This window comes from Mus caroli, unplaced genomic scaffold (genome assembly GCF_978045245.1).
Source record: "Mus caroli unplaced genomic scaffold, Mus_caroli_1 scaffold_3, whole genome shotgun sequence".
NCBI classification, from domain to species: domain Eukaryota; kingdom Metazoa; phylum Chordata; class Mammalia; order Rodentia; family Muridae; genus Mus; species Mus caroli.
The window spans coordinates 28,475,552-28,497,495 of NW_028227258.1; the positions used below are offsets into that span (position 1 = coordinate 28,475,552).

General features: G+C 43.5%; 1 protein-coding gene across 1 annotated transcript in view; it reads right to left on the reverse strand.

Annotated features, from left to right (window-relative positions):
• The window catches only part of Papss1 (3'-phosphoadenosine 5'-phosphosulfate synthase 1), an 85,064-nt gene that overhangs the window by 1,466 nt on the left and 61,654 nt on the right, over window positions 1–21,944 (reverse strand). The window contains 1 exon segment of the mRNA XM_021157472.3: window positions 17,244–17,473. Within this exon segment, the coding sequence (XP_021013131.1) occupies window positions 17,244–17,473 (230 nt within the window).

Here is a 21,944-nt window from a genome sequence, read left to right on the forward strand (position 1 = left end):
GCCTAGTGCAGAGGTAACATTTTAGAAAGCTATAATCTGAAAGTCTGAATGCCTCTGGGATACGGCGCAACACACACATGGTAACCACCAACACTGTCCCTTCGATGAAGTACCAAAGGGAAAATAGACATCCTTGTCTTTTAAATGCACAAAAACACATGAAAGCCTATTAGGCCATAAACACGGAGCATCTACAGTTACAGCACATGCTGCTCACCTATAATTTACCTGCTTCCGTCAAAAATGGAACCAACTTAGAAAGCTGGTTAGACCCAGAGAGAGTTCCAGGTCTCTTTCATTACCACCTCTTAAGTAATCTAGTGCCTGCTCTGATTAGAATATTACCATAGGCATCGAATAAAATATTTAAGATGTAATTAGCAGTTATAAATGAAGTTATAAATAAAGGATATTACATATTGTGAACAGTAGTTCTACAGACTGAAGGTTGTGTCCCCCAAGTTCACACTGAAGGCCTGATTGATTCCCAGTGAGACAGAAGTGGGGAGTGGGGCTTTTGGGAGATGACAGGAGTTAGATGAGGTCATGAGAGCAAGGTCCCATGGCCAAACTAACCCATCTCTAAACAAAGAGACTCAGGATCCCCCATGGCCTTTAAGGACATAGCTGGCTTTGTGCAAATAGCTGGTTGGCTGCCTGCAAACAGCTCATGGCCCTCAGATGGCAATCGTCTGCACTTTGATCCTGATAACTGCAATGAAGCCACTCGGACCAGGGCAATTTGTTACAGTGGCCCAAATTCAGTCAGATTCTATAATTCTGTCAAAATATGGAGAAAGAAAGGAGGCAATTTCTGTGACATGATACTGCAGGTCTTTATGCTGCGCTCGCTCACTCTGCCTCCAACGGGATTTTCTATCACAATCAAGTGCCATACAAATTTATCAGTAGTAAGCATGCGTTTGTCCAGTGACAAAACAAACCATCTGTCCATGAGACCAAAAGTGTCTGATCATTCATGCTACACTCTGGAGGCTGAGGCTGGGGGATTGCTACAAGTTCCAGGACAGCCATGGCTAGAAAAGGAGACCCATTCAAAGAAATAGATATATAATAAATAATCGGTAATCGTTTTTTTTCCCTAGTGAGTAAAACTTATTGTTAAGATTTATAAAGTTATTTTAAATCATTTCAAGTATGGTAACCTTAAATTAAGCAGAATCCTCAATTACCAGGACATCTTCCCTGAGAAGCTATTCACTAGGGGCTGCTACAGCACCCTGTCCCCACAGTGGTCACAGGAGCTACTGCCCACCCCGCCCCTGCCCATCCCCTCATGACAGATAAGAGCCGACAGTGCCAGGGACACAGGGCACAGATAGTAAATGTTTACTGACTAGTTTACTGACTAGAGATCAAATACTTTATGATCTTTTCACTGGAGGGGCTCAGTAAACCCTAGGCAAATATGAAGCCATGGAAAGGCAGTGTGCACATGCAGAAGTCTGGCTAGAGCAACAGAATTCTTGTGTTCTTTTTGTTTTTTCAGTTTTTTTTTTTCTTCACAGAACTCTTGCTGTCCTAAGTTTTACAAATGTTTGGGTTTATTTGAGCTATTTTCCTGTTTCCTTTTTCTCTAAATCTGAACTACTTACATTCAGGACCGTTCACAATGATTTCCTCATGACCCCTTCAGATCTAACTTCCTTCAGACCTTGCTTGCCTCCTCTGTGAGGGACCTGGCAGGCCATCTTCCTAGCCTCAGCCATTTGGTCTATCCCACATGCAAGAGCTCTTAGTCGGTCGTTTACTGGAAACAGTTTCTACACAAGATGAACCTTCTTGGTGATCACACTGGACATGTGCCTTCTGCTGTTCTGGTGTGTGCTCAACGTCCAGACTGCTCACGGGGACAGGGGGTCTTACCATCAGTGTTCTTACCATCAGCCTCTAAGCACCAAGGCCACCTGGCAGGACTACACATCTCCTTACCACGATTGTCTTTTCCTAAGACCACCTGATCCTTGCGCCTACATCTACTTTACCTGTTGTTAGATCACTGAGACAACCCAACTCCACGCAGTGACTCTGAGTGACCCACTCCCCTCTGGAGTATGTCTAGGTTTGGGTCTGGAACACAGAGAATGTGAAGCTAAGTGCTCTGACTCATTTAAGCAATGCAGGACGACCGGTGTGGATGCTAACCATTACCAGAAGGCACTGCCTCCCCCTGAACTCCCCATGCCTGGGTGCTCCTCCATTTCTCAGCACTCCTACACAGAAGGCATACACACACTTTGGACCCGATATTTTAAGACCTCTACCCTTCTCAGGTAGAGGACTTTTGAAACGATTATAGAAAATGAGCAAAGATGTCCTGTGAAATGGAAGCATTAGCCAAATGCTGCCTCAAAAAAAAAATTCTAGTAGCTTAAATATGGGGTTCATCTCCCAGTTCTTTGTCTTATAAGAAAAGTAAACTTGGGGGCCAGAGAGATGGCTCAGGTCAAGAGTACTGACTGCCCTTGCAGAGAACCCAGATTCAGTTCCTAGCACCCACATACAGGTTCACAACCATAACTGTGAATGGCCAGCTCCAGGGAATCTGACACCCTCTTCTGGCCTCTGTGTGCAACAGACGTGTGGTATACAGACAGACATGTAGGCCCAACATGCATAAACATGGCAACTTGACCTTAAAGTATTGGCCTCTAAATGGGCTGGCTACTGTGGGTAGTATATAGAAAGTTTATCTCCCCTTTCACATGTAAACTGAAAAGTATTGGCAACATAATTTGTATACTTCTAATACCAGAATGAAAAATGAATTTGAGAAAGTAAGGTTTCAAAGATGTAAAACTCAGTGCTAAGGAAAAGCTCTTGCCAGAGGATGGGGAGAAAGCCAGAATGGCGAGCAGAGGCGAGGGCTTAAAATCTGAAACCCATGGGGGACCCAGGGCACAGCAACCACCGCAACCCACAACTGCAAGTCAGAACTTACAAGTCTCTTCAGGAGGAGAAGTGACCCATGGTGACGAAGGAAAGAGGCCAGTCACACAAATGCCCCACAAGGGGTAAAGGCATGATCTGTTCCCAAGAAAGTAGGATACTTAACAAGTATCCAGGCAGACGAAAAGAAATGTCAGGAAAATGGAAAGAAAGGAGGGGAACAAAGCCCGGAACACAGCAGCCGGAGAAGAGAGTGCGAGCAAGCTCTAGGACAGGCTTTTCCAAGAAGCACAAAAGATAGGCAGGGAGCAGCTGGGAGCTAGAACACCATGGTCCCCACCCTCTCAAAGATGGCCACAAGCACCCGTGTGGGAACAAATCTGTCAGCACAATCAACTGTGTCACCTTCAGGCCAGAGAATACCCATGAGACCTAAGCCAGCTCACCATGACCAGAGGGAAAACTCAGTGTAGCTGAGAAGCATTGTCTCCGTTCCAGAGGATACTCTACCTACAGTTCCCCTGAGGAGACAGAGCTTCTGCTCTGTAAAACTGAAGGTTACCTCCAGGAGTGAGAGCCCGAGTCACACACCAGAACTGCTGGTTCGTGGTTATAAACAAGAGAGCAAGCTGCTCCTAGAAGACTCTGCCTGAACTTCGAGACTGAGAGGAAAAAGCCAGACCAATTAAAGTCCTTTCCTCCTTCCAGAATGCTACACTGTCCAAAATCCAGACTTGCCTGCATTCCTTTTGAAATTGCATTTGTAAGCCAAGGTGCCTGGGCATCTCTTCCTGAACCCCCTTCACACCTTCGCCCTGCATTGCACGCCACAGGCATCTCTGCATCTCGTGAGATGGGAGTTTCTGCTTCCGTACACTGGTGGCTCTCCACCCCGGCTACGGACAGCGCACTGCCCTGGCCTCAGCCCAGCGTGTCTGTCTCCCTTACGTGAGGAAGATGCCAGGTTCAGGGACTTGACCCCAAGAGTCACTGTCTATAATTAAATCAGAGTTTCACAACAGGATGGTTTTATAGAAATAGTTCTATAAAATAAAATCTGGGAGATTTCTAGGATGATCTAAAGTTAGCTCTAAACTTTACCTATGAATAATGAGGAATCGTCCAGAAACAGAAAAGGCCCTTCCCTTCCACAACAGAGGAGTTTAATTTGGGTCGTTTCATAACACCACCAAGCTAACCCTGCACAGCAACCTGGAAAGAAGAAACTCCACGTATGTTTGCCTTTCTTTTTCCCCTGCAAAGCCACTGGATTACAGATTCTTTATAATCTTCAGCAGACAGACAAAACGCTAGCTCTCAAAAACAAAGGGGAAGGGTTGGGACACCAGCGAGGGTAGAGTGAGCTAGCAGCCTCCGTGGAACCATTAACACACTACCCACATGTGGCCAGCAGCTTGAAGGGCTTCAAGGCATGATGACTTCTGGCCACTTGCTGATGGCTGTAAATCTTCATGACCATCTGCTGTCCTTCAGTCCACATCCGCAGCCTGCAGAGCTACAAGGACAATGACCAGCTCTCCACTCAGATAAGAGGAGGGTCAGCAGGAGGGCTTTACCAGCTTTCTCGGGATGCAAATTAGGTGAACAGCAATTCAGAAGAGCAAAAGAGACTTTCTCCCTTGACAGAAATAAAACTAATGATGGTGACTTGTAAGTGGGTCTAATTATTTTTATTCTAATTAATGTCTTATCCAACTTGAAAGTGGGTCATTTATAAACACATCAAAACACTAAAAATTCTTGACACTGTGGTTTAAAATGATCTTTTCCAAACCAGATAAACATTTGTGGCTTTCTTTTAGAGACCAAGAAGCACTGGACAGCATCATATACAATTTTATTTATTATTTTTTCTTATTATTTTCTAACCAAAGACTACATGAAATACATGAAAAGTGTAAATCCAGGGCCCAGGCAGGCGGCTCCACTAGTAAAGGGCTTGCCACACACTTGTCCTTGAGTGTGAGGACCTCACTTTGAACTACTAGGTCCCACATGAGGCCAGCCATGGCAGACCACATCTGCAGGTCCAGTGTTCCTGTGCTAAGACAAGGAGCAGTCAGGAAACTCTCTGGAAGCAGTGCCAAGCAGAACAACAAACAGCCCCTGTCTCAAACAAGGCTGAAAGGCCAGGGCTGTGTGTGTTGTCCTGTGGCTTCTCCATGTGCACCAGTAAGTGTGTGCACCTGCGCTCACACACATGGAGTTCTTTTAAGTTTAATTATTTTGAATCTAATTTTTTCGGGGGGGGAGGGGTTGAGACAAGGTCTCATAATGTAGCCCCGGCCGTCTTAGCCCTATGTGGACCAGACTGGTCTCAAACTCAAAGATATCCACATGCCTCTGCCTCCTGCGTGCTAGGATCAAAGGCCTGTGCCACTACACCCCACTTGAACCTAAATTTATTAACATGTGCTTTCCATCTAGAGCCTCACTCTTTTAATTGGCTTGATTTGCTTATTTATTTATTTATTATTTATTTTTACAGTGTGGACGGTAAGCAGGGTGTGAGTCTCGCCAGCCAAGTGCTATGTTACCGAGCTATAGCCCAGCCAGCATCTGAGTTCACACAATCTTTAACAGAACTCTTCCCAGACATTCAAATCTCAAACTGCTAGGAAGTGCAGGACTTCCCAAGTACCCAGGGCCTAACCCCAAGTCAAACCTTATCTCCACCCAAATTGCTGATCAGCTGACTATAAAATTATTCAGGTAATTTTAATTATGTAAGAATTTTCCCAGCTAGAAGCAAAAAAGTTGGGGAGGGGTGCACTGAGGAGAGATCTGAGGCATTAGAAAGATTTGTGTGGAGCGGAGAAGGCCACATGCTGAGATGGTGAGGCTTCAGGAACTGCTTAAAGTCGCTTCCAGGAGCAGGTGCAATCCTCAGCCAATGGCTAGCAGACAGGGATTCAGATCTGACATCTTCAAGGAAATGAATCACCAGGGGAGGAGACTGCAGAGACAGGAGGCACAGAAGAGCCTGGCCTCGCTAGAGGACAAACATCCTGGTTTTCTGATCTAACCAGCTACACATGTTGTTTTGTACAAAGATTATTATTTTAGCAATATAAAACTGATAATTAGCAACAGAGGGACATTGACACACAGGTTTAAGAGTCCTAGCTCAGAAACCATCGTACTAGGTGGGCTTGCCACTGGAAGGACAAAAGAAAGAAACCTTAAAGATACCTTGAAGGACTGGTACAGCCATCACTCCCAAAATCAAACAGTTTTTCATCTAGGTGGTAAGGGGCCGTCTTCTAGATGGCAAGGGGAGCTTCTAGATGGTAAGGGGTTGTCTTCTATACTTACTGTATACAGTGTAAACTTACTATAAATATAGCGTATAGTCTAAGTATATAGTGTGTATATACTTACTGCCTGATGGGCAGGTTCAATGGCTGAGACTCTCACTGTAGCAGGCCATCAGGCTAAGTACACTCTATCATTACAAACAGGAACAAACTCTGCTAAGATGCAATGATGCCAGGACAGGAACACTTGCCCCTCAACCCCTTCACTTACTCAGCTCCGTGGGCACTTTGTACTCATGTACTCTCCTTCTACAGAGTCTGTTATTTTTATAATCTAAATAGCTTTGCATTTGTCCACCAGAATACAAATATTTGCCCTTTAAAGGAGTAAAAAAGAAAAGAAAAGAAAAGAAAAGAAAAGAAAAGAAAAGAAAAGAAAGGAAAAGGCCAGGGCAGCTGGGGCGCAGGGTCGGCTGACACTCGCCAGCTACCCACAACACCCGCCACAGGATCTTAAGACTTCTGGTGAGTGGAGCACAGCTTCTGCTCCAATCCAAGTGCTCGGGACCTGAGACTGCATTAGTTAGGGAAGCAGAAACCCGCCTGAGTAGGGCCACAGGCCTCATCCGGCCTGATCAGCTCCAGGGTAGCAGGAGAGCAGGGTTGCCTGACACCCGCCAGCTACCCACGACCCCCGCCGCAGGATTTTGGGACTGCTGGTGAGTGGAACACAGCTTCTGCTCCAGTCCAATCACGCGGGACCTGAGACTGCTCTGGTTGGGGAGAGAGAAATCCGGCATACATAGGGCCACAACCCTCCTCCGGTCAGAAAAGCACCGGGGCAGCTGGGGCGCAGGGTCGACTGACACTCGCCAGCTACCCACAACACCCGCCACAGGATCTTAAGACTTCTGGTGAGTGGAGCACAGCTTCTGCTCCAATCCAATTGCGCGGGACCTGAGACTGCATTAGTTAGGGAAGCAGAAACCGGCCTGAGCAGGGCCACAGGCCTCATCCGGCCAGATCAGCGCCAGGGTAGCGGGAGCGCAGGGTTGCCTGACACCCGCCAGCTACCCACGACCCCCGCCGCAGGATTTTGGGACTGCTGGTGAGTGGAGCACAGCTTCTGCTCCAATCCAAGTGCTCGTGCTCAGGACCTGAGACTGCATTAGTTAGGGAAGCAGAAACCTGCCTGAGTAGGGCCACAGGCCTCATCCGGCCGGATCAGCGCCAGGGTAGTGGGAGAGCAGGGTTGCCTGACACCCGCCAGCTACCCACGACCCCCGCCGCAGGATTTTGGGACTGCTGGTGAGTGGAACACAGCTTCTGCTCCAATCTTTAAACAGTGACAACGATAACAACTAACCCCAGAGATTACCAGATGGCGAAAGGTAAACGTAATAATCTTACTAACAGAAACCAAGACCACTCACCATCATCAGAACCCAGCACCCCCACTTCGCCCAATCCAAGGCACCCCAACACACCGGAAAAGCTAGACACGGATTTAAAAGCATATCTCCTGATGATGATAGAGGACTTCAAGAAGGACTTTAATAACACACTTAAAGAAATGCAGGAGAACACTGCTAAACAGGCAGAAGACAATAAAGAGGAAGCACAAAAATCCCTTAAAGAATTGCAGGAGAACACTGCTAAAGAGTTACAAATCCTTAAAGAAAAACAGGATAACATAATCAAACAGGTAGAAGTCCTTACAGAAAAACAGGAAAACACATCCAAACAGATGATGGAAATGAACAAAACCATACTAGACCTAAAAAGGGAAGTAGACACAATAAAGAAAACCCAAAATGAGGCAACACTGGAGATAGAAACCCTAGGAAAGAAATCTGGAACCATAGATACGAGCATCAGCAACAGAATACAAGAGATGGAAGAGAGAATCTCAGGTGCAGAAGATTCCATAGAGAACATCGGCACAACAATCAAGGAAAATGTAAAATGCAAAAAGATCCTAACTCAAAACATCCAAGAAATACAGGACACAATGAGAAGACCAAACCTACGGATAATAGGAGTGGATGAGAATGAAGATTTTCAACTCAAAGGACCAGCAAACATCTTCAACAAAATTATAGAAGAAAACTTCCCAAATCTAAAGAAAGAGATGCCCATGAACATACAAGAAGCCTACAGAACTCCAAATAGTCTGGACCAGAAAAGAAATACCTCCCGACATATTATAATCAGAAAAACAAATGCTCTAAATAAAGATAGAATACTAAAAGCAGTAAGAGAAAAAGGCCAAGTAACATATAAAGGCAAGCCTATCAGAATTACACCAGATTTTTCACCAGAGACTATGAAAGCCAGAAGATCCTGGACGGATGTTATACAGACACTAAAAGAACACAAATTCCAGCCCAGGCTACTATACCCAGACAAACTCTCAATTAACATAGATGGAGAAACCAAAGTATTCCACGACAAAACCAAATTCACACATTATCTCTCCACGAATCCAGCCCTTCAAAGGATAATAACAGAAAAAAACCAATACAAGGACAGGAACCACGCCCTAGAAACAACAAGAAGGTAATCCCTCAACAAACCTAAAAGAAGACAGCCACAAGAATAGAATGCCAACTTTAACAACAAAAATAACAGGAAACAACAATTACTTTTCCTTAATATCTCTTAATATCAATGGACTCAACTCCCCGATAAAAAGACATAGACTAACAAACTGGCTACACAAACAAGACCCAACATTTTGCTGCTTACAGGAAACTCATCTCAGAGAAAAGGATAGACACTACCTCAGAATGAAAGGCTGGAAAACAATTTTCCAAGCAAATGGCATGAAGAAACAAGCTGGAGTAGCCATTCTAATATCTGATAAGATTGACTTCCAACTCAAAGTCATGAAAAAAGACAGGGAGGGACACTTCATACTCATCAAAGGTAAAATCCTCCAAGAGGAACTATCAATCCTGAATGTCTATGCTCCAAATACAAAGGCAGCCACATTCATTAAAGAAACCTTAGTAAATCTCAAAGCACACATTGCACCTCATACAATAATAGTGGGAGACTTCAACACACCACTTTCACCAATGGACAGATCATGGAAACAGAAACTAAACAGGGACACAGTGAAACTAAGAGAAATTATGAATCAAATGGATCTGGCAGATATCTACAGAACATTCTATCCTAAAACAAAAGGATATACCTTCTTCTCAGCACCTCATGGTACCTTCTCCAAAATTGACCACATAATTGGTCACAAAGCAGGCCTCAACAGATACAAAAATATTGAAATTGTCCCATGCATCCTATCAGATCACCATGGACTAAGGCTGATCTTCAATAACAAAATAAATAATAGAAAGCCAACCTTCACGTGGAAACTGAACAACACTCTTCTCAATGATACCTTGGTCAAGGAAGGAATAAAGAAAGAAATTAAGGACTTTTTAGAGTTCAATGAAAATGAAGCCACAACATACCCAAACTTATGGGACGCAATGAAAGCATTTCTAAGAGGAAAACTCATAGCTCTGAGTGCCTCCAAAAGGAAACTAGAGAGAGCACACATTAGCAGCTTGACAACACACCTAAAAGCACTAGAACAAAAGGAAGCAAATTCACCCAAGAGGAGTAGACGGCAGGAAATAATCAAACTCAGGGGTGAAATCAACCAAGTGGAAACAAGAAAAACTATTCAAAGAATCAACCAATCAAGGAGCTGGTTCTTTGAGAAAATCAACAAGATAGATAAACCCTTAGCCAGACTCACTAGAGGGCACAGGGAAAGCATCCTAATTAACAAAATCAGAAATGAAAAAGGAGACATAACAACAGATCCTGAAGACATCCAAAACACCATCAGATCCTTCTACCAAAGGCTATACTCAACAAAACTGGAGAACCTGGATGAAATGGAGAAGTTCCTAGACAGATACCAGGTACCAAAGTTGAATCAAGATCAGGTTAATGATCTAAACAGCCCTATATCCCCCAAAGAAATAGAAGCAGTCATTAATAGTCTCCCAACTAAAAAAAGCCCAGGACCAGATGGGTTTAGTGCAGAGTTCTATCAGACCTTCAAAGAAGATCTAATCCCAGTTCTTCACAAACTATTCCACAAAATAGAAACAGAAGGTACTCTACCCAACTCATTCTATGAAGCCACAATTACTCTGATACCTAAACCACAAAAAGACCCAACAAAGATAGAAAACTTCAGACCAATATCCCTTATGAATATTGATGCAAAAATCCTCAATAAAGTTCTTGCTAACCGAATCCAAGAACACCTCAAAACAATCATCCATCCTGACCAAGTAGGTTTCATCCCAGGGATGCAGGGATGGTTCAATATACGGAAATCCATCAACGTAATCCAGTATATAAACAAACTCAAAGACAAAAACCACATAGTCATCTCGTTAGATGCGGAAAAAGCATTTGACAAGATCCAACACCCATTCATGATAAAAGTCTTGGAAAGATCAGGAATTCAAGGCCCATACCTAAACATGATAAAAGCAATCTACAGCAAACCAGTAGCCAACATCAAAGTAAATGGTCAGAAGCTTGAAGCAATCCCTCTAAAATCAGGGACTAGACAAGGCTGTCCACTTTCTCCATACCTATTCAACATTGTACTTGAAGTCCTAGCCAGAGCAATTCGACAACAAAAGGAGATCAAAGGGATACAAATTGGAAAAGATGAAGTGAAAATATCACTTTTTGCAGATGATATGATAGTATATATAAGTGACCCTAAAAATTCCACCAGAGAACTCCTAAGCCTGATAAACAGCTTCGGTGAAGTAGCTGGATATAAAATTAACTCAAACAAATCAATGGCCTTTCTCTACACAAAGAATAAACAGGCTGAGAAAGAAATTAGGGAAACAACACCCTTCTCAATAGTCACAAATAATATAAAATATCTTGGCGTGACTCTAACTAAGGAAGTGAAAGATCTGTATAATAAAAACTTCAAGTCTCTGAAGAAAGAAATTATAGAAGATCTCAGAAGATGGAAAGATCTCCCATGCTCATGGATTGGCAGGATCAACATTGTAAAAATGGCTATCTTGCCAAAAGCAATCTACAGATTCAATGCAATCCCCATCAAAATTCCAAATCAATTCTTCAACGAATTAGAAAGTGCAATCTGCAAATTCATCTGGAATAACTAAAAACCTAGGATAGCAAAAACTCTTCTCAAGGATAAAAAAACCTCTGGTGGAATCACCATGCGGGACTTAAAGCTCTACTACAGAGCAATTGTGATAAAAACTGCATGGTACTGGTATAGTGACAGACAAATAGACCAATGGAATAGAATTGAAGACCCAGAAATGAACCCACACACCTACGGTCACTTGATCTTCGACAAGGGAGCTAAAAACATCCAGTGGAAGAAAGACAGCATTTTCAACAAATGGTGCTGGCACAACTGGTTGTTAACATGTAGAAGAATGCGAATCGATCCATTCCTATCTCCTTGTACTAAGGTCAAGTCTAAGTGGATCAAGGAACTTCACATAAAACCAGAGACACTGAAACTTATAGAGGAGAAAGTGGGGAAAAGCCTTGAAGATATGGGCACAGGGGAAAAATTCCTGAATAGAACAGTAATGGCTTGTGCTGTAAGATCGAGAATTGACAAGTGGGACCTCATGAAACTACAAAGCTTCTGCAAGGCTAAAGACACCATCAATAAGACAAAAAAACCACCAACAGATTGGGAAAGGATCTTCACCTATCCTAAATCAGATAAGGGACTAATATCCAATATATATAAAGAACTCAAGAAGGTGGACTCCAGAAAGTCAAATAACCCCATTAAAAAATGGGGCTCAGAACTGAACAAAGAATTCTCACCTGAGGAATACCGAATGGCAGAGAAACACCTGAAAAAATGTTCAACATCCTTAATCATCAGGGAAATGCAAATCAAAACAACCCTGAGATTCCACCTCACACCAGTCAGAATGGCTAAGATCAAAAATTCAGGTGACAGCAGATGCTGGCGAGGATGTGGAGAAAGAGGAACACTCCTCCATTGTTGGTGGGATTGCAAGCTTGTACAACCACTCTGGAAATCAGTCTGGCGGTTCCTCAGAAAATTGGACATAGTACTACCGGAGGATCCAGCAATACCTCTCCTGGGCATATATCCAGAAGATGTCCCAACCGGTAAAAAGGACACATGCTCCACTATGTTCATAGCAGCCCTATTTATAATAGCCAGAAGCTGGAAAGAACCCAGATGTCCCTCAACAGAGGAATGGATACAGAAATTATGGTACATTTACACAATGGAGTACTACTCAGCTATTAAAAAGAATGAATTTATGAAATTCCTAGCCAAATGGATGGACCTGGAGGACATCATCTTGAGTGAAGTAACACAATCACAAAAGAACTCACACAATATGTATTCATTGATAAGTGGATATTAGCCCAAAACTTAGGATACCCAAGATATATGATACAATTTGATAAACGCATGAAACTCAAGAAGAATGAAGACCAAAGTGTGGACACTGTGCACCTTCTTAGAATTGGGAACAAAACACCCAGGGAAGGAGTTACAGAGACAAAGTTCGTAGCTGTGATGAAAGGATGGACCATCTAGAGACTGCCATACCCAGGGATCCATCCCATAATCAGCTCCTAAACGCTGACACCATTGCATACACTAGCAAGATTTTGCTGAAAGGACCCAAATATAGCTGTCTCTTGTGAGACGATGCCGGGGCCTAGCAAACACAGGAGTGGATGTTCACAGTCAGCTATTGGATGTATCACAGGGCTCCCAATGGAGAAGCTAGAGAAAGTACCCAAGGAGCTAAAGGGATCTGCAACCCTATTGTTGGAACAACATGATGTACTAACCAGAACCCCGGAGCTCTTGTCTCTAGCTGCATATGTATCAAAAGATGGCCTAGTTGGCCATCAATGGAAAGAGAGGCCCATTGGACTTGCAAACTTTATATGCTCCAATATAGGGGAATGCCAGGGTCAAAAGAATGGGAATGGGTGGGTAGGGAAGTGGGGGGCGCTATGGGGGACTTTTGGGATAGCATTGGAAATGTAATTGAGGAAAATATGTAATAAAAATATTAAAAATCAAAAAAAAATAAAAAAAAATAAAAATGGAAAAAAAAAAAGGAAAAGAAGACCAAATAAACAATAACCTAATAGCTGGTAATATCTGTAATAGGACTGAAATCCTACAACTAGATGTCTCTGAGTCACTTCTAAAGCTAACACAGTTTTCTTGACTTCTTAAACATAAACAGATGACTTTTATCATAATTCCTATTAATAATTATCTTGCATGAAATCTTCAGGATATGTCCCTCCCTAAGCCTTGTCTTACACTACCATTCAATCAATCCAAAAGCTACAAAATCATTAATTACATAAAGGCTGGCATTGAGTAACACCCATTAATCAAACATGGACGAGCTCATATGTGCCTAATTAATAACTGTTTTCTCGCCACATCAAAGACGATCGCCTTCTCACAAAATTTTAATCACTTTCCAACATATTCCCATCAGCTTAATTATATTGGACCACAAATACAGAAAAAAAAATTTAAAACTAAGGCATTTTTAAAGCTTCCCAAGTTAACTTATTAAGATTTGGTAACTCAAAAAAAAAAAAAAAATTCCAAGGAAATGAGCTACTCATGCGACTAACATAGAATTCATCTCTGGAAAATCTTATGAGAACTGATGTAATTATTTAGCTTTTAAATGATTAAAAGAGAAACTTAAAGCGGTACTACACAGATTCGGTCAAACATCAAAGTTATCAGGGGCCTTAGCAGCACATTAATCAACTGCACGCAGATGGGGTCGTGGGTCCGGTGTATGATTAAAGCACTGACCACGCCGAGGGACCACGGGGATGAAACACGTCAGCCCATGAGCTGGAAGAGAGTGGTGTGTTTTTATTTTCCTTGGTTTTCTTCATGTACAGAGACTGTGTGTGTGTATGTGTGTGTGGTGTTGGGGGAGGGGCTCATATGTATGCAGCTGCAAGTGCAGGTGTGTGGGTGTACACGTACACACATACGTCGTACGTACATTATCTGCGTGGCTGCAGAGGTCAGAGGTCAAGCTCAGACACTGTTCCTCAGGAACCATTCACCTTGCTTACCGAGATGAGGACTCTTGCTAGCCTGACTAGAAAAGGCTGAGCTGGTCAGGGGACACAAGAGACCTGTGTCTGTGGACACGCTACCACATCAGGTTTGTTTGGTTTTATTATGATTTATTTTTCATTATGTATGTGTATCTGTCTGTGTGCATATGTGTATGTGCTTGGTGTGCAGATGCCCACAGAAGTCTGAGGTGACAGATCCCCCCAGAAGCTTGAGTTACAGATGGTTATAAGCCACCTGCGGTAGGTGCTAAGAACCCAAGTTGAATCCTCTCTGCAAGAGCAGTGCCTGCTCCTAAAATGCTGAGCTACCTACCCATGCAGCCCCACCACACCGGGCTCTCCACCTGGGTACTGGGGATCAAACGCCACTCTTCATGCTTGCACAGCAAGCGCCTCTACCCATGAAACTGTCTCCCAGGCCCTTGCTCAGTTTTCTTAATGTCACATTATGGGAACTATGCTAAGTTAAAGTGTGTAGACTGGCAGAAGGGATCTGTTTCTCTCTCCTTGCTCACCCTCACCACTACCATAACCCAGTAAGCAAAGTTCACCACAGTTCTCAGAAAAATCAAGTTCCGGAATACTGTACACAAACTGGCCAAACTGCACTTGGGGTAAAAAGCAGAAAGTGCCATACCCCACACCTGCCACTGGCACCACGTGGCTTCCAGGTCTGCAGGAAGGCCCTTCCCCTTCAGGAGCCTGAGTGGGGCTTCAAAGGGGCTGCTGACAGGCAGGTCTCCCACAGACTAAGCAGGGCTCTCTGGTGGAGATTTACATAAATTCATCCACAAAAGGGCAGGACTGTGCCCAAACTGCTTTCACCTTTCTCTGTCATTTCTACTTAGATTTCCAGGGCCTTTTCAGGTAATATAGTTTATCATAATTGATAACATCTTCTTTTAAAAGGCTCTGTGCTATCTCCTTGGAGCTTCACTTTACCATGGTACAATTCTGCATGCATACATACATACATACATGTCCATATACAAATATGTATGTGCATACACAGGCATCTTTAACAAGCCCACATGGTTAGGAACCCAATTTTGTGCTAAGAGTAAAACCATTTACTACTTATTGATTTTTAATTTTTTAAGATGGGGTTTCACGTAGCCCAGGCTGGTCTCCAATTCTCTATATAGTAAGGATGACCCCGAACCACTGGGCCTCCTGTCTCTCCCTTCCAAGCAAGTGCTGGGATAAGAATGTGTGCTTATATGCCTTTTAGAAACAAAAGTGTGTTGTTTTAATTTTTCACAAGATTTCTTTTTCCTTTCCTGTCCCCTCTGTGGCAAAATGGGTCACACTGAATAAGGACACTGGGTCAGGGTTCATATTATTCCTAAACATGAAGCCCATGTAGAAACCCATGGGAAGGGATGCTCCGAATGGAGGTGTCTAAGCCAGTGTCAGCTTTCAGATAGCGCTGTCAGTGCAGCTAAAACTGTTAAGACACAAATTAAAACTGATGATACTCTACGTGAATTATCGGTTTTACTTGTTGACTATGAATTATAATAACTTGTACTAAAAAGGTAAACTAAGAGGTAATCAACAAATTTCGTATGTGTACATTACATACAAACATCAGCCGACGGTGTGTACCTTTAACCCCAGCACTCAGGAGGTAGAGGCAGATGGATCCTGAGTTGAGGCCTGCCTGATCTGCACAGTGTATGCCAGGCCAGCTGGGGCTACGTAGTGAGACGCTGCTGTGAGTGTCACGATCCTGTAGAAGAACTATAGACAGATGTAGGAAGAAATACCTTGTTCCCTGCCCCATTCCACTGATCAAGTATCCCAGGGAACACAGGGAACAAAAGAATTCAGGTCATGTAGCTGAAACAGGACTAGACCCTGCAACTTAGCTTTACACTGCTACTTTAAGTTTAAACAGACACCATCCATGGACAGGAATGATTATAATTCTATCCATCCAAAAGAAATAGACACATACTTAATATTACCATGATGCATGTACACACACGCACACACACATACATGTATGTATATGGTGTGTTTGTATGTATATATATGTGTATATATATGTATACACACACACATACATATATATACATATATACATGTGTGTGTACATGTGTATGTATATGGTGTGTTTGTATGTATATATATGTATACACACACACATACATATACATACATATATACATGTGTGTGTGTGTACATATGTATGAATGCTCATATTGGCCATACTAAGAACTGAACCAAGGCCTTACTTATGTGTGCTAAGAAGCGATCATTGAACTATATCCCAGCCCTTCTGCTTTTTAGTCTGTTTCCTAGGCTATTCTTAAACTTGGGATCCTACTGCCTCAGCCTTCTGATAAGCTGGGACTTCCAGCCTCTGCAACAAGGCCTGGCACTCCAATCGCATAATCTAGAAGTTGCTAGTAATCATACAAACACATAAATATGAATATGCCCCTTAGGACCACACAACAAAGTCCCCCAAAGCACCAACTCTGAAATTAGAGATTCTGAAACTAGATCCAGTATGTATGTATGTATGTATGTATGTATGCATGCATGTATGTATATATGTGGGGAGGGTTTGCTTGTTTGCAAACTTGCTATTATAATGGACTGGCCTCAAACTCAAAGAGCTGCACCTGCCTCTGCCTCCCAAATGCTTAGATGAGAAACTGTGTGCACCACCCCATCCAGCTTAGACCAATGCTAACTTTTACTTCTAGCTCCAGGCCAATGAGAGTTAACTTCCTTAATGTAACTTTTCCTGAGATGGCTCCAACAAAGCCCCCCATCAGAAGTTATAAAGCGCAGACAATGTGCTGAAGCCTTAGAAAACAGCTCGGGCAGCAAAGCTCCTGTCGGTCGGTCGCTCGGTGGGGGAAGGGTAAAACTTACTGCTCAGGGTCATGGTAGTCCATCCGCTTCTTCTTCTTGTTGTAAGCTGCAACTCGGAAGGGAACGATTTCCAAGGTAATCAGGCCCGGGGCCATCGTCAGCACTTTGGCACCATGTGTTGGCTCATAGAGGTCCTTCCCTGTCTCCGGATGAGGCATGCCAGCAGGGTCTCGTCCAACAATATAAAAATTGGCTCCGGCCACCATCCGCGCCCTGCAGTGCCACTGGACCTGGGATAGATGACTGCATGTTAGATAACTACGCTTTGATGACTGTCGAGAGACCATAGATCACAAATGCATGTGTATCTCTGTCAACTGTCCCACTGAGCGGTACCTCCACATATGCCTCATGTCATCACTGCCTGATGGCAGGAAGTCCTGACAAATTTACTGTATCTTCTTGGGGAGCTAGGATTAAAATCAGATCCCCCAAACCAAAATCATAGCTGGGCATGAATATGTATGTGCATATATTTATGGATTGTTTGCATATGAGATACTCAGATGTGCATATATCTGTGTGTAAGGTTTTGCAAACACATAAGAAGCTATTCACAGAGCTCAGGCTTCAGGCTGTAAGGCTACAAGTCAGGATGGAGGCTGAGCCTTGGACAGAAGGAAGGATGTGGGGGCCTTTGAAGGAGTCACGGGGTAGCTTCAGGTCCCAATGGATACTGTACTGGCTGCCAAATACTGGTGTAAAATGTGACCTAATTAAGGAAATACGCAAGAATCCACACAGCAGTGTGTTCCAACTGCCCCTGTTGACATGTCTCTGCTCACTTACACAGAATCTGTTTCTGACACAGTCATTCAACAACCAGAGAATAACTTCCCTGACAGAGAGAAGACCCCACCTCCAACAATACATTACACTCCCTTCCTTAAGGAAAAAACCTAAATGGCAATCCTCATTACAACATATGTTCAGAATATGCCTGTTAATTACTCAAATCCATCCCCCCCTTTTTTTTTAAACTTTCACATAACAGATTTAAGAAAACAAATTATTCTTTCGGAGAGAAAGTTTTGAGGACAAGAGAAAAACTAATTTTCAATTTGCCAACTAATTATTCATATAGATAAAATGATATATCCCTGCCATTTAAAGCATTAGAAAGTAAATTCTTCCCCTCATGGCTCCCACTCCATTCCTAGGATGGAATTTCAGAACCAAGCCATTAAATTTTTATAGACTGGAAAATGAGGAACATCCTGTTGATAGATAACCGCGCAGCCTCAGCAGCTGCTCATTGTTCTGAAGTGCATCTGGGCTACGGAAACAAATCTGGTACCAATGCCTGCTAAACAACCCAGAGAGCCATTAAAGGAGAATCACTGTTTGTATTTTATTATGACAATTTGGCAAATATGTCTTATTGGCAGCCTTGTTCTTGATGTCACTGGAAAAACTGGAAAAATGAGGGTTTTGTATTATTAATATAAGAAAAGTCTTCCTTTAAGGGCTGTAAATAAGCCAAACACACAAGTGAGGCACTGTAGGGAAAGGCACGATGGGACTAGGCCTGGTGCCACTCTTAGAATCCTAGCATTTGGGAGGCAGGGGAAAGAGGACTGTATAGCCTGGGCTACACTGTGAGGTACAGAGTAGCCTGGACTACATAGCAAGACCCTACCTCAAAAAGAAAGGAGGAGAAGAGCAAGGAGGATAGGTAGATTTTCATAAGCTGCTTACATCATGCCAGGTCAGAAACATGGAAACTACTAAAAATATTAAAACAACTGCTATAACTTCTAGTTAATAAACTTCTAGTTAATTCTAGTTAATAAACTTCTAGTTTATGCTGAGAGTAAAGACTGCCCCTTGCTCAGAAGTGGAACTTGGGCCGGGCGTGGTGGCGCACGCCTTTAATCCCAGCACTCGGGAGGCAGAGGCAGGCGGATTTCTGAGTTCGAGGCCAGCCTGGTCTACAAAGTGAGTGCCAGGACAGCCAGGGCTACATAGAGAAACCCTGTCTCGAAAAAACCAAAAAAAAAAAAAAAAAGAAGTGGAACTTGGAGCATCCTGACTCAATCACACATCTCTAGTCACTGTCCACACACAGGCAGAGACCTAGGGGCGGACTCAGCTCTAAGCTGCCCAGAGAGAGCACCGACTGCTGAATACGTACCACAGAGCCTAACGTCTTTACCCTCCCACCCATCATCAGAGGAGGGCTACTTTGAGACCTTTGGCAGCAGCATGCTCTTCTCAAAGAGCATGAAGCCCAAGGGGCAGGTCAAGAAGTTATAAAGGCCATGGAGCCCGGTGGGCATCAGCTATGTGTCTTCCTGGATTTAAAGCTGGCCTAACTTTGGCCAGCTACCCTTGAGCCTGCTAGCCTTGTCTTCAGTGACTAGCTGTATAGCGAGAACATCTGGTCATTGCATACTCCATGATTCTCAGTCCTGTAGTCACACAGGTAGCATCCATGTGTCCTGGCCTGCTATAGGTCCGCTAACCTCACTTGTCTCTCACTTCTGTTCCTTCTCAGCAATCTGTCCACGGACCTGCATGGTGCTCCTCATCCATAAATCCCCAATGGGCAAGCTGTACAAGCTGTACTCAGAGTGGACTTCGGTTCTACACTGAGGCCTTTTTGCGACTGCAATGGTTTCTGGGTACAATTTGACTTTACCACTTTAACTACTGTTCAGCTCTAGGTTTCTCTGACACCCCTTAGCTGAGTTACACTCTCTGGGCTCCAGAAACCTCATGGGTAGAATGGGGATAAAACCTGTGGGTCACATAATGCACACCAAGTGTCAGTTCAGTGCGTGCTTCATACTCAAGACACTCAAAGATGCTATTTCTACTTCCTTTGTGTTATTAACACTCTATAGTCAGACTCCAAGGACCTTCCAAGTCAGGCCAAGGACTGTGCTCTGACGTGAAGCCTATGAATGACAAGTCACCCAGGCTCCCTGCCACATTCCAAGGTCTACGGTTTTCACAGAGATTTATAAACCACTCTTGAGAGATACAGGCAGCGCTTTCATATGGAATCAGGATAGGGATGGTGAGAGCCTGCAGCAAAGTAATTACTCTTTTTCAGTCAGTCAATAATACATACTTTTACATACTGGTATCAGTCAGACACTGAGATATATGATTTACAGGGTAAATTACAGGTTAAATATATAGGGTAATTTATTAATTATTCTATGTACTCCTTATAAAACTGGTAACTAAAACACAGACGGGCCAGGCATGGTGGCATACACCTTTAATCTCAGCACTATGGAGGCAAAATAGGCAGATCTCTGAGTTCAAGGCCAGCCTGGATGTCACAGGGAGTCCCAAGCTAAGTCAAAGCTACATAGTGAGACCCTGTCTAAAAACAAAACAAAACAAAACCCACAGGCATACGTCATTAATAATAATGAGGATGATATCCGAATCTTAGAAAATGTAAGAATGCAGATTATACAAAAACAGCACAGACTATCACTCTACAAGGAGCAAACGCACGAGCTATTCAATAGGAAACTCCACCTCTAAGAAGTGTCTGCCAGAGCCATGACGACTCATTATTTCAGAACTTCTATGAATGGGCTTCCAGTCCGCTTTCAAAACACAGCCAGTTGCGGTTTTCAACTACTGTAATGTTAAACAATACCAGAGACTGGAACTGCAGCGCATGGCTTTGGGACCAGATTGCTAGGGTGCAAATCCCGCCGCCATGGCTTACTACCTGACTTAGAGCAGTTGTTTAACCTCTACCATGAGCCTCTGTAAACAGAGAATAAAAACAGTGCCTGCTCTCTTAGTGTCCTTACAAGGACTAAGCCAACATATGCAAGTCGTCTGGTGAATACAGTGAGAACTCAATAAAACCCAGCTACTAGGGGCTGCAGAGATGGCTCCATGATTAAGATCATGGGCTGCTCTTCCATAGGACACTCGCAGGTGAACTCACAATCGCTGGGTACTCCTGTTCCAGAGGCTCTGACACCCTCTTCTGGATTCCATGTACCCAAAGCATGCACGTGATACATACACATACACAAAAATTTCAGTGGGCTAGGACATTTTATTTCTTAATCACTACCTAGAATTACAGTCATTTATAAGCAATCTCTAATAATTCCTTCTTTAGTGAAAACTGATCCAACATGAAGATCCTTAAGATAGGTTAAGAAACAGCAGTGTTATAGAGAATGTGGCTAAAACGTCAGGATCAGAGGGCAGTAGTGGTTAGCATATGCAAGACAATCCAGAGCTGGGGAGGATACACAACTGTATCCTCACTGTGCGTTGTGAGTTGGCACATCTGCATTAGAAAGGACTGGACACCTCTCCTAAGACCAAACAAATGCGCATTCCTCTCCAGCCATTCTACTCAGCAGTAACCAATAGAGAGTCACTTACAGCAAATACTGAAATCCACACCAGCACGCACACAGAACACCACCCACATAACGCTCAACAGTGTTGCAGGAAGTCACACATCACATGCTGAGAGTGAGCAGTCTCTGTAGTGAGCCAGGGTAAGTGAGAGAAGCCACGCTTAGGAGGCTGTGACATCAGATTCTAGCTAGACCTGTAACAACCAGGCTGGCCTGAACACTGTGGCATCCCAGGTCACTTCAGGAAGGCGACATAAGCATTTGGTCCTCAAGAGTGCAGCCAACAGGTACCCCACAGCTGCCAGCTCTCTTCAGAAACAACCCTGCTGGAGAGAGCAGCAGGTCCAAA